General features: G+C 35.9%; 1 protein-coding gene and 1 non-coding gene across 2 annotated transcripts in view; one reads left to right on the top strand and one right to left on the bottom strand.

Annotated features, from left to right (window-relative positions):
* AKAP11 (A-kinase anchoring protein 11) overlaps positions 1–11,913 on the top strand; it is a 53,997-nt gene extending 42,084 nt beyond the window's left edge. The window contains exons 9-12 of the mRNA XM_049778740.1: positions 3,222–3,305; positions 4,073–4,119; positions 5,553–5,713; positions 10,971–11,913. Of these exons, the coding sequence (XP_049634697.1) occupies positions 3,222–3,305; positions 4,073–4,119; positions 5,553–5,713; positions 10,971–11,111 (433 nt within the window). The 3' untranslated portion in view covers positions 11,112–11,913. The remainder of the gene's footprint in view (positions 1–3,221; positions 3,306–4,072; positions 4,120–5,552; positions 5,714–10,970) is intronic.
* LOC126016521 (small nucleolar RNA SNORA51) lies at positions 706–838 on the bottom strand. Its single transcript, XR_007498316.1, has one exon. It is a non-coding gene; the product is annotated as a small nucleolar RNA SNORA51 (small nucleolar RNA).
* Positions 11,914–12,134: the final 221 nt, after the last annotated feature.

The following is a 12,134-nucleotide window of genomic DNA, read 5'->3' as shown; positions in this document are numbered from 1 at the left end:
ACCCTCTCCCACCTCTGTTGTACCTCTCATCTCTGACATTGGCTTCTAATTTATGTGCTTTTCATCTCTTGCTTTCTTGGTATATTCTGAGGACTAAAAGGGGGCCATATGGCCTTTGGTTGAGAGACATTTGCCTAAACCACCAATATTTCTTAAAATTCAGATCCCCAAGAGATATTTTTTATACTGGTAGCAATAAATGGAGGTAATGTTACAAATCATGTGACTGTTTTTGTAGGTTTACCTGTAGAAGAACATTCATACTTGAATACATCTCTTTGAGAAATACAGGCTTCTAGAATTTTGGTGAAGGTTAGCTTATGAAGTCCTTAAATTGGGAGAATAGGGGACTGGAGAGATATCATGGAGGTAGTGCAATTGCCTTGCATGCAGAAGGACGGTGTTTCTAATTCCAGCATCCCATATGGTCCCCCGAGCCTGCCAGGAGTGACTTCTGAGTGTAGAGTCAGGAGTAACCCCTGAGCGCTGCCAGGTGTGACCCAAAACCCAAATAAAATAAAATAAAAATAAAAATAGGAGATTATGTGCTAGTTGGACAGCTTTATGCAGAATTCCCTCCAGTTTGATGAAACTGGATGAAGGAGGCATCTTCCATCTCTGGCTTCTTTAGGATTTTATTGTTACAGAAATCTTGTTAATTGTGACAGACTCAAACAGATAAAAGATAATTTTCATGCACATTTTTTTTGTCCCCTAATTCACAATACAGACCAGGCAAAGGCCCTGGGTTGAGGTGTATATGAGGTGCATTTACTGTACCTCCTCTTTCTATACAGTCAGTGTAAAGAACACAGCCTGTGGTAAGAATTGGAAGGCCTTATCTTTTCTTCTTCTTTTTTTTTTTGATTAAAATATATATATATATATATATATATATATATATATATATATATATATATATATATATATATATAAAATCCTTCACCAGTGCCACATTCCCATGATCAATATCCCAAGTGTCCTTCCTCTCCACCCCACACCAGCCTGTACTCTAGACAGTCCTCTAGAGATCCAGCTTCCAACATGAAGCTCACCACAGGGATCATTTAGTGCAGTCACAGAAATAATTACACTGAGAACTATCATAACAAAATGTGACTGATTGAGAGAAGTAGAAAGCCTGTCTAGAGTACAGGCCTGTGTGCACATTGTCCCCAACCACCACCAGGCATGACCTTTGAGCATAGAGCCAGGAGTAAGCCTGATGTGAACCCAAAACCAAAATAAATGTATGTATGTATGTATGTATGTATGTATGTATGTATGTATGTATGTATGTATGTATGTATGTATAAACATAGGGGCGAGGTGGCGCTAGAGGTAAAGTGTCTACCTTGCAAGCGCTAGCCAAGGAAGGACCACGGTTCGATCCCCCGGCGTCCCATATGGTCCCCCCAAGCCAGGGGCAATTTCTGAGCACTTAGCCAGGAGTAACCCCTGAGCATCAAACAGGTATGGCCCAAAAAAACAACAAAAAAAATGTCTGTTTTTAAAAAACTTAAATTTGAAACAAAACAAAAACCAGGGATTATAAATATAAATAAAATTTTTTAGTATTAGCAAAACTAATTTAAACAAAGGTGGGATAAGAAAGGTTCAAGAGGGGACCGGAGTGATAGCACAGCATGTAAGTCATTTGCCTTGCACATGGCCAACACAGGATGAACCCAGGTTTGAATCCTGGCATTCCATATGGTCCCCCGAGCCTGCCAGGAGCAACGTCTGAGCAGAGAGCCAGAAGTAACTCATGATCATTGTCGAGTGTGACCCCCCCCCCCAAAAAAAAAAAAAGAAGTGTTCAAAAGGGGTCTGGAGAGATAACATAGTGGTAGGGTGTTTGCCTTGCACACAGCCACCCCGAGGACGGACTCCGGTATGATTCCCAGAATTCTATATGGTCCTTCGAGTCTGCTAGGGGTGATTTCTGAGTGCAGAGCCAGGAGAGCCTGAGAGCTGTGGGTGTGACCCAAAAACCACAAAAAAAAAAAAAAAAAAAAAAAAGAATTGTTCAAGAATGAAATATTAAGACTATTAAGTTCAAAAATTAAATTTGGGGATTATGCATCCATGATTGTCTAGAGTGGCATTGGCTTGTCTCTGTTCTGGTATGGTTAATAATAAGTATATTATTATTTTATAGTTATCTTTTGGTTGGGCCCCTCAAAACACTTTTAATTAATCTCCTTTTTTACTGAATTATTTACTTATTTTTATTATTTATTTATTATTATTTATTTATTTACTGATATACTTGAAACAGTTTTATGTTAATTCATTTCTAGACTCGATATTTTGCCTGTAGATAGAAACTTTTATAATTCTTAATCTAACATTGGAAAACAGAGCTGCTTATACTACATACTAATGTGCCCACTAATTAATGACTAGAATTTTTTTAATTGCATGTATAGGTGTTAATCTAAGAAATTGAATTTAGTTTGTTTCTGATTGTAATTGCTTTTGTTTTTATTGCTTTGCTGCACTTTTAGAATGTAGTTGCTTTCTTCTTTTGTTTCCTGTAATGTGTCTGTGTGATATGGCTGACCAGACCAGGGTAATGCTTGACTAAGCCTTGGCTATTCAGTAGTCTAAAGAAAATGAATGTCATTTGCCTTCTACTAAATTAAGCATAATATATGAAATGAAGATAATCCACATAATAAGAACACTTTAAAGCCAGAATGTCTGGCCTCCAAATTGCAAGAAAGGTCTGTTTCAATTTTATTTTGATGCCTTCTGTCCCATTTTCTTATTTCCCCCACAAACCTGTCATTTTACTCTAATGACCTGAGCAAATGTCAACCTGTGCTTTTTTCTTCTGAAACTTGATCCAAACAGAAGTCTACTACTCTATGCAAATTTATTTTTCAAGATTTTTCAGAGACATTGCTTTGTGACTTCTCCTTCATGCGTTCTTCTGCTATTCTTAATTTATAAAATAAATAAAAATTCAAAATAATCTTTGTGATTAATTGAGGACAGTTAAATTCAGAACTGCTCACTCCTCCTCTGAAGCAAGCAGGTATCTTCTGGAGGAGCAGGTCAGTCTCTCTGTGAGACTCACTGCTGTGGGTCTTCCCTCCATTGTGGCAGCTTCAGAAACACCTTTCATGTCACTGACAGACACAGTTGCAAGGAAACCAACGTTTTCTTTACTATTCATTTTCTAGTTCAGCTCTGTTCTTTTCTTCCTCTGGCAGTAATGGTAACAGCAGTAGCTGGAGCAGTCTTGGTTTAGAAGGAGATTTGTGTGAGGACAATTTATCCTTTCCAACATCAGACAGGTTGGTCCAGTCCAGAACCTTAAAATCTTGATGAGTCTCTCACCACTAATGCATGATGTCATATTCTTTAAAGAATGTGGATTACAGTACCAATATGTATCAAGCTGCTTCTCTCTTCTAATTTGACATGATTCTGCTTGATCAATTTATATCTAATAAAAACAATCACGCTAAGACTGACATCTAGTTGCAAGATTCGTTACTTCGTGCATGTGTTGCTCTGCTTGCTATTGTTCATTCTGCCAATTATTTCATTAAAAAGAGCTTGCTTCCTACAGGATTTCTGGTTTTTCACTTTTTCCTTCTTTTTTTTATATGTTGTTTTTTTTTCAGATGTCAAAAAGGTATAGAAAAAACTTTTTACTGTGTTTGTTTTAAAGTATATAAGTGACATCAACAGAAGCATTAACTAAGTATGAAATTCTATGATACTTAGATGCTTTCTTTATCTAAAACTAAATTAATTGAATATTTGGCTTTGAATTTCTTTAAATTTTATTTTTAAATTACATAGAACACTAAATTTATCATGGTTGGATAGAACTTCTTGATTATTGGTAACTAAACTGGGCATAATTTACAATTCATTTTAACATGAAATGGTGTGCGAAGCAAAGCTTCCCTTTTTTAATTGTCATTTCTCTCCTTTTAAAATACCATTCATCATATTGTAACATTTATTCTGTACCACATTTTCAGAATTGGTTTTAATACTGTTATTAACTAAAGCTTTTTTTTATTGCTTTTGTGTCATTTTTGTTCAAAAGTGATGAGCCAGATGATAACGATGAAGAGGATGAGGATGTTGTAGAAGGTAATTGACAATTTATTTTTTAAAGTGTATGTTTCTGATTTTACATTTTCATTCAGTGTTGTATTATTACAAATTATAATTACTATATTTATGTACAAATCAGGGTATCTGCAGCTAATTTATACATGGTCAGTTGTTGTTGAACGATTTGTATTACTTGATTGTAAAGATGGAACTTCTCTAAAAGTAGTATTCAGCTATTTTAGATTCCACAGTCTATATTATCTTTCAAAATATAAAATTCTTTTTTTTTTACTTTTGGGCTACACCTAGGGCACTTAGGGGTTACTCCTGGATCTGCCCTCAGAAATTGCTCCTGCCAGGCTTGGTGGGACCATATGGGACATCGGGGATTGAACTTAGATTCTTTTCAGGTCTGTCGAATACAAGGCAAACACCCGACCACTGTACTATTGCTCCAGCACAAATATAAAGTTCTTATCAGATAATTTATAATTATGGCACATGACAGTTTATATTTTTACAACTTCAAGAATTGTGTTTAATGCTAACATTTTATATATCAACCTTCCCCCATCTTAAATTTGTTAATTATGTAAAATATCAATAATGCTTTTTATAGAACAGTGTGTAAAATATGCATACTGTTTGAAATATTTGTTTTTGAACCAGTAATTTTTGTTATCATTCCTTTTAAAAGTGGACAACTGAGAAAATTTCAAAAGCAGTCTATTGAAATGTGCTTTATGCCCCTAAGTTTTTTTAATCCTTAGGTCATAGTATGGTTTTTAGTATGGTCATACATCTTTAGATTATTAGAACAAATTCTTTAAAAAAATGAGTACACCATTTTATACATTAGGAGTGTAACGTAGTATAGTGTAGTGTAGCACAATATAGATTGGGACCAAAGTAATAGTACATCAGGTAGGGCACTTTACTGGCACATGGCACACCTGGGTTTAATCCCAGTATTCCAGATGACCTGCCTTGGACCATCAGGAGTGATTCCTGAGCACAGAGCCAGGAATAACCCCTGTGCATTGTCAGGTCTGACCTAAAATCAAAGAAATTAAAAAGAAAGTTTTTTCAAAGTTGCTAAGTGTATTTAGTTGAGAATTTTATTTATGTTTCATTTATAGTTTGGCTGCAATCTTAGCTTTGTAATTATTTTTCCCTTTTTATCTGTGTAATATTTTCATACAAAGCATAGCATTTATAATACTTAAATTTAATACATCAAAATGTTTTTTTTCCTTTGTAATCTTAGGTGATCAAAGTTACTTTCATGTCCTGGCATTATTTTTCCCCTTCAAAGATATGTTAGTTGATATTATGTTGTGGTAAAGAATATATTTTTTCAGGCATTTATTGGAATCTTAAGAAATGGACAATATTGGAAAATTTTGAAAACTAGAAAATTGAGTTGTAGTGATAAATCTCATTTTGTCTTCTTTACATTTGAATATTAGGTGTGGAACAGGATGCAAAGACTTTGCTAATTACAAATATTGACATGGAGCCATGTACAGTAGACCCCCAGCTAAGAATCATTCTTCAGTGGCTTATTGCCTCTGAGGCCGAAGTTGCAGAACTTTACTTTCATGACTCTGCAAAGAAGGAGTTTATATTAGTAAGTACCTCTCATGGTTGGGAGAATACACTTAATGGTAGATGTTCTGTAGCATATGATTACTCTAATAAGCTGTCTATTAATAGCCACATGTCAAATGCTTTTGCAAATAGGTTAGTAGTTGTGTTAAAGAGCTCTACCACACTCCAGCATGGTGACCTTAGACAAGCTCACTAGTCTCGGTTCCCTTATTAGCAGTATCAGCAGTATGGGAATGAGTATAAAGTATACAGAGCTTCATTAAGAATAAATACAAGGGGCCGGAGCGGAGGCACAAGCGTTAAGGTGTCTGTCTACCTTGCCTGCGCTAGCCTAGGATGAACCACGGTTCAATCCCCAGCATCCCATATAGTCCCAAAAGCCAGGAACAATTTCTGAATGCATAGCCAGGAGTAACCCCTGGGCATCACTGGGTGTGGCCCCCCCCAAAAAAACAAAAAGAATAAATACAATACTGTAAAAAGTATAATCAGTGCCTGGCTCGTATTAAATTATGAAAGTTATTTGCCATTAATAAACATTTCAGCTATTTATGTAAAAATTATTATTTATATTCCATTGATTAATAATTGTGCTAGTAATCAGTATGTTTCTTTCTGAATCCAACTTTATAGTGAAAAAACGAGCACAGTTAAAAAGCCAATAAAAGTTTAGACAACTAATAGGGACAGTGAAATATTTTGAGTGATAATAGGGTTCTGATAATAAAACATTTAGATTTTATACATTCATTGGTTACCATATTTGGGGGGGTTTGAACCACATCCAATGACACTCAGGGGTTATTCCTGGCTATGCACTCAGAAATTGCTCCTGGTTTGGGGGATCATATGGGACACCAGGGGATCAGACTACTATCTGTCCTAGGTCAGCCACGTGCAAGGCAAATGCCCTATTGCTGCCAGTGCTCTGACACCTCATCACTCTTATTTAACATAGTACTGGAAGTACTTGCCATAGCAATTAGGCAAGAAAAAGATATCAAGGGAATGCAAATAGGAATCAAAGAAGTCAAGCTCTCACTGTTTACAGATGACATGATACTATATTTAGAAAACCCCCAAAACTATCCAAAACCTTCTAGAAACAGGAGATTTGTATAGCAAAGTGGCAGGCTAAAAAATTAAGACTCAAAACAAGTCAATGGCCTTCCTATACCCAAATAATGATAAAAAAGAAATGGACCTTAGAAAAATATTCACAGTAGCAAAACAGAAACTCAAATATCGTGGAGTCATCTAAAGAGGTGATGGACTTATATGAAGAAAACTACAAAACACTGCTTCAAGAAATAAAAGAGGACACAATGGGGCTGAAGTGATAGCATAGTGGTAGGGTATTTGCCTTTTATGTGGCCCATCCAAGATGGACCTTGGTTTGATTCCCAGTGTCCCATTTGGTGCCCCAAGCCAGGAGCTATTTCTAAGCGCATAGCCAGGAGTAACTCTTGAGCATCAGTGGATGTGGTCCAAGCCCTCCCCCAAAATAATAATAAAAATAAAAGAGGACACAAGGAAATAGAGACACATACCCTATTCATGGATTGGGAGGATTAACATTATTAAAATGGCAATACTTCCCAAAGCACTGTGCAAATTTAATGCAATTCCTGTAAGGATACCCATGACATTCTTCAAAGAAGTGGACCAGAAACTCCTGAAATTCATTTGGAACAATAAACACTCGTGAGTAGCTAAAGCAACCCTTCGGAAAAAGAAGATGGGACTCATCACTTTCCCCAACTAAACTGTATTACAAAGCAGTAGTCATTAAAACAGCATGTTATTGGGAAAAAGACAGACCCTCAGATCAGAGAAATAGAGTATTCAGAGAATGTTCCCCAGACATACAATCAATTAATCTTTGATAAAGGGGCAAAAATTACAAAATGGAGCAAGGAAAGCCTCTTCAATTTGTAGTGTTGGGACAACTGGTCAGGCACATTCAAAGTGAAATCAGACCTCCATCTTAAAACCACACACAAGGGTCAAATCCAAATGTATTAAATTGATATCAGACCTGTAACCATAAGGTATATATAAGAACACGTAGGTAAAACACTCCATGGCATTGAAACTAAAGGCATCTTCAAGGAAAAAACACTACTGTCCAAACAAGTGAAAGCAGAGATTAAAATAATAGGACAATATTATACTGAGAAGCTTCTGCACCTCAAAGGAAACAGTGACTAGGATACAAAGGTCACCCACAGAATAGTAGAAACTGTTCCTCCAGTACCTCTTAGATAAGGGGCTAACATTTAAGATATACAAGGTACTGACAGAACTTAACAAGAAAAAATATAAAAAATATCTAACCCCATCAAAAAATGGGGAGAAGAAATGAATATAGATACTTCCTCAAAGAAGAAATAAAAATGGCCAAAGACACATGAAAAAATGCTCCATGTCACTAATCTTCAGGGAAATGCAAATCAAAACAACGAGGTACCATTTCACACCACAGAGACTGACATACATCACAAAGAACAAAACAATAAGTGCTGGTGGGAATGTGGGGAGAAAGGAACTCTCATGCACAGCAGGTGGGAATGCTGTTTAGTCCAGCCTTTATGGAAAACAATATGGAGATTCCTCAAAAGACTGATATTGAGCTCCCATATGATCCAGCAATACCTCTCCTAGGGATATACTCTAGGAACACAATACAAAAAGGCCCTCTTCATTCCTACATTCATTACCGTGCTACTTAAAATAACCAGAATCTGGAAACAAACCAGATGCCCAACAACAGATTAGTGTCAAAGAAACTGTGGTATATACAAACAATGGAATACTATGCACATGTTAGGAAAAATGAAGTCATGAAGTTTTCCTATAAATGGATGGCCATAGAAACTATTAAGTTGAGTGAAACAAATCAGAGAGATATACACACAGAATCACTCATCTGTGGGTTTTAAGAAATAAAAAAGACAATATAAAAATAATACCCAGAGACAGTAGAGATCAGGGCTAGAAGGACCAGTCCCTGATAGGAAGCTTACCACAAATATTGGTGAATACAGTCAGAGAAATAACTATCATGACAATGGTTGTGAGTGAGAGAAATAGAATTCCTGTCTTGAATATAGGCAGGGGATGGGGGAGGATGAAGAATGGGGACATTAGTGGTGGGAAGGTTGCACTGGTGTAAAGGTCTGTACTTTTTATGACTGAAACCCAACTACAATCATGTTTGTAATCATGGTGTTTAAATAAATATATTTAAAACATTAAAATAATTTATGAATGGGAACAGGGTGGTAATACAGTGGTAGGGCATTTATTGGCCTTGCATATGGCTGACCCAGGATAAACACGGGTTCAATCTTCAGCATCCCATATGGTCCCCTGACCCAGGAGTGATTTCTGAGCACAGAGCCAGGAATAACCCCTGAGTGCTGCTGGGTGTGCTCCCCCCCAAAAAAAAATGAATTTATGAAGGTATTGTGGCCAAAGTAGTGGGGAAAAACGTAAAAAAAATTATTTGTTTTTATGTAGGCCATTTGTATTTTGGGGGTGGGCAAGAAGTTCTCCTGGATCTTCAATTGGAGATCACTGCTGGCAGTTCTCAGGGGACATATGTTTTTCTGGGAATTGAACTTGGTGAGTTAATGCAAGGCAAGCACCCTATCTGCTCTCCAGTCCCTTTGTATTTTTATAATTTAATTTCCTTTGTTGCTTGGAAGGAAATATAGTAAAGGAATATTTCAGAAATGAGTTGTCAACTATAGAAAACAAAAGTCTAGAATTGTTGGGGTGACCAAATTATTCATATTTATGTATTTTGGGGGGGGTTCTCTCAGGGGCCCTAAAGGGACAACTCCTGGCAGTACTTGGCGCCTGGCCAGGTAGTTAAATGCATGAATGCAGTACTGCTTGAGGCCAGCAGTGCTACCAGGGCTATACCTGACTTAAGTTCTCAAGAAGGTTAGTGGTGTTCGGGATTGAACTCAGGGGCCCTGCCCTGAGCTATCTTCCTGGCCCTGAGAAGACACATTTCTTTTTTTTTAAAGCTATGAAGTCTTAGATAAACTGAGTGTTAAGAAAGTCCTTACCTAATGTTGAGAATAATAGTATTTGGGTCCTTCCTATATCTTCCTTTCCCCTCAAACTCCCATAATCTAGGAAAACATTCCAGCAGTTCTTCAAAAAGCTAGAGTATTACCACATGCCTTCCACCATTAGGTATAGTCCCAAGATAAAGGAGAACACTTATCCATTGCAACATTATTCATAAAAGGCAAAAAGGGAAAACATACCAAATGTTCTTCAGTTGATGAATGGATAAAGTATGGTATATCTCTGCAATGGGATATTTGTTAACAAGAGGAATGAAATAGAAATTGTGCTGTAGAGGAAATAACATGCTTAGTGAAAGAAGTTGGCCTGAAAGGACTGTGTAGTTTATGGTTCTGTTTATAGGAAATGGCTAAAATAGACAAATTTATCAAAATCTATAGTGGATTTATGATTGCTAATAGTTAAAGGGATTGGGGTAAAATTAGGAGTATCAATGGGTAAGTTTTACTTTTCTGTCATAGGAATGCCCTAATCATGTTTGTTCTTAGTTGCATTTAGTTTAATGAGTATACTAAAAATTCATTGACTGACATGTGTGCATGAAATGAGAATGTGATATGTGATATGTGAATTTTAAAGGGTTTATTATATCACAGAATAATAAAGTAGCTTTTGAAAACTTAATAGAAAAAAATTGAGGATATGTTCTAAATAACCTGTAACTTAATTAAGCTGTATCTTGGTGCTTTTCAAATTATTTTTCATCACTTCCATTTCTTAACTTAGCAAGAAACTATGTTTCTGTTCCAGCTAAGTTTTCCACCCCAAAAAGCTACCCTGTATGCTGTAAAAAGAAATACCATATCTTTTATTAAGTTTGACATTGACTTTATTATTTTATGTTTTTAATTGTGGCAATTGTATTTAATTAATTTACAATTTCCTTTTAAAATGTATTCAAGTATCTGTTGGGCAAGTTTCTAGAGTTCTGTCTCCAGTACTACTGAAGTATCATTCTGGGAACAGATTTATCTATAAAGGGCAGGAAGAAAGATGTTGAATTTATATAACAGGGTGGCAATTTTGGGGGAAAGACCTCATTATAACTGGGAAACTATTCAATTTCAGACAGCAGGATGCTCAGCTTTTCCTGCTGTAAAAATATGAATAGATTGAAAACAAAAATTTATTGTTAAAAATTATTCTAATATATGACTTGTCTTTCTTACTAGCTTTCGAAGCAATTACAAATAAAAGGCTGGAAAGTGGGAGACCTTCTTCAGGCTGTTCTGAAATACTATGAAGTGATGGAAAAGACTTCTAGTGAGGAGAGATGCAAGTCACTATTTGACTGGCTCTTGGAAAACGCATAGAACTTCCAAATCCACTATATCTTATCTTATTATTTGTTTTGTGAGTGGAAAAAACAAAGATGTATAGGGAAAGCTTTGAATAGTGAGTAGTAATTTTTAAAGTGAATTGGAGGGAAAGCAAATACAGCTTTTTAAGCACATTGTGTCATCATGATGTATATAGTTCATACTTTTGTAATCTTTGTCAAAATATTATCTCCATTCTTCTATATACGTGTATAGTACATTGAGACCCTAAGAACATGTATTTGAAGGAAGATCTAACCATGAAGATTTCAGGGATGTTGATGGCATTCTTTTTGCATCTAAATAGTGCTGCTAGAAACTGTACCAAGGTGGCTGAGGATATGTTCCAGGGACAAAGACTTATAATTTTTCTCTTTTGAAAAAACAAGTGGTATTCTGTTAATAAATAATCTGATTCCAAAAATAGCTTAGAGGCTATTTTAATTTTTCCTACAGATAATTTTGTTCTAAGTTTTAAAGGTAGGTCCTTCTCATTGACTCGCCTAACCATTTCATTTCTTAGAACCAGTTTTAGGTTTCTCTGACTTCTATAAATGATAGGTTTTCTGTCCTTAAATCAAATTACATTATTTGCTAAATGTTGCCAGTCATTTGGGTGTGAAATGTGTGCGTGCGTGTGTGTGTGTGTGTGTGTGTGTGTGTGTGTGTATGTGTGTGTGTAAAATGAATTTCTTTAACTTTACTGATGATTTGTGCCCTCCCATCCCCTTCCCTTATTGTTAGCCATTCACTGTTAACATTAAAAAGGTGCTTTAAAATAAAATGTCTATAAAGATTGTGCAGTAAGAATTTCTTTTTACTATTTTGGGTCCCCAACTTAGTCTGTAACTGAAAATAAGGGCACAGAACTTGTTGAAATTAAATTAGTATTAACATAGAAATGCATTTAGAGAAGCCCAATAACAGTTTTCATTGTTGGAAGCTTTTGGGAAAAACTCCACTTTAGCCAAGGACTATTTTTTTTTTTTTTTACAAAAAATAGGGAGACTCCCTTCC

The sequence above is a fragment of the Suncus etruscus genome, chromosome 8 (genome assembly GCF_024139225.1).
Source record: "Suncus etruscus isolate mSunEtr1 chromosome 8, mSunEtr1.pri.cur, whole genome shotgun sequence".
NCBI lineage: Eukaryota > Metazoa > Chordata > Mammalia > Eulipotyphla > Soricidae > Suncus > Suncus etruscus.
The sequence above is the reverse complement of the archived record's forward strand: the minus strand, read 5'-3'. Positions and strand labels throughout refer to the sequence as shown.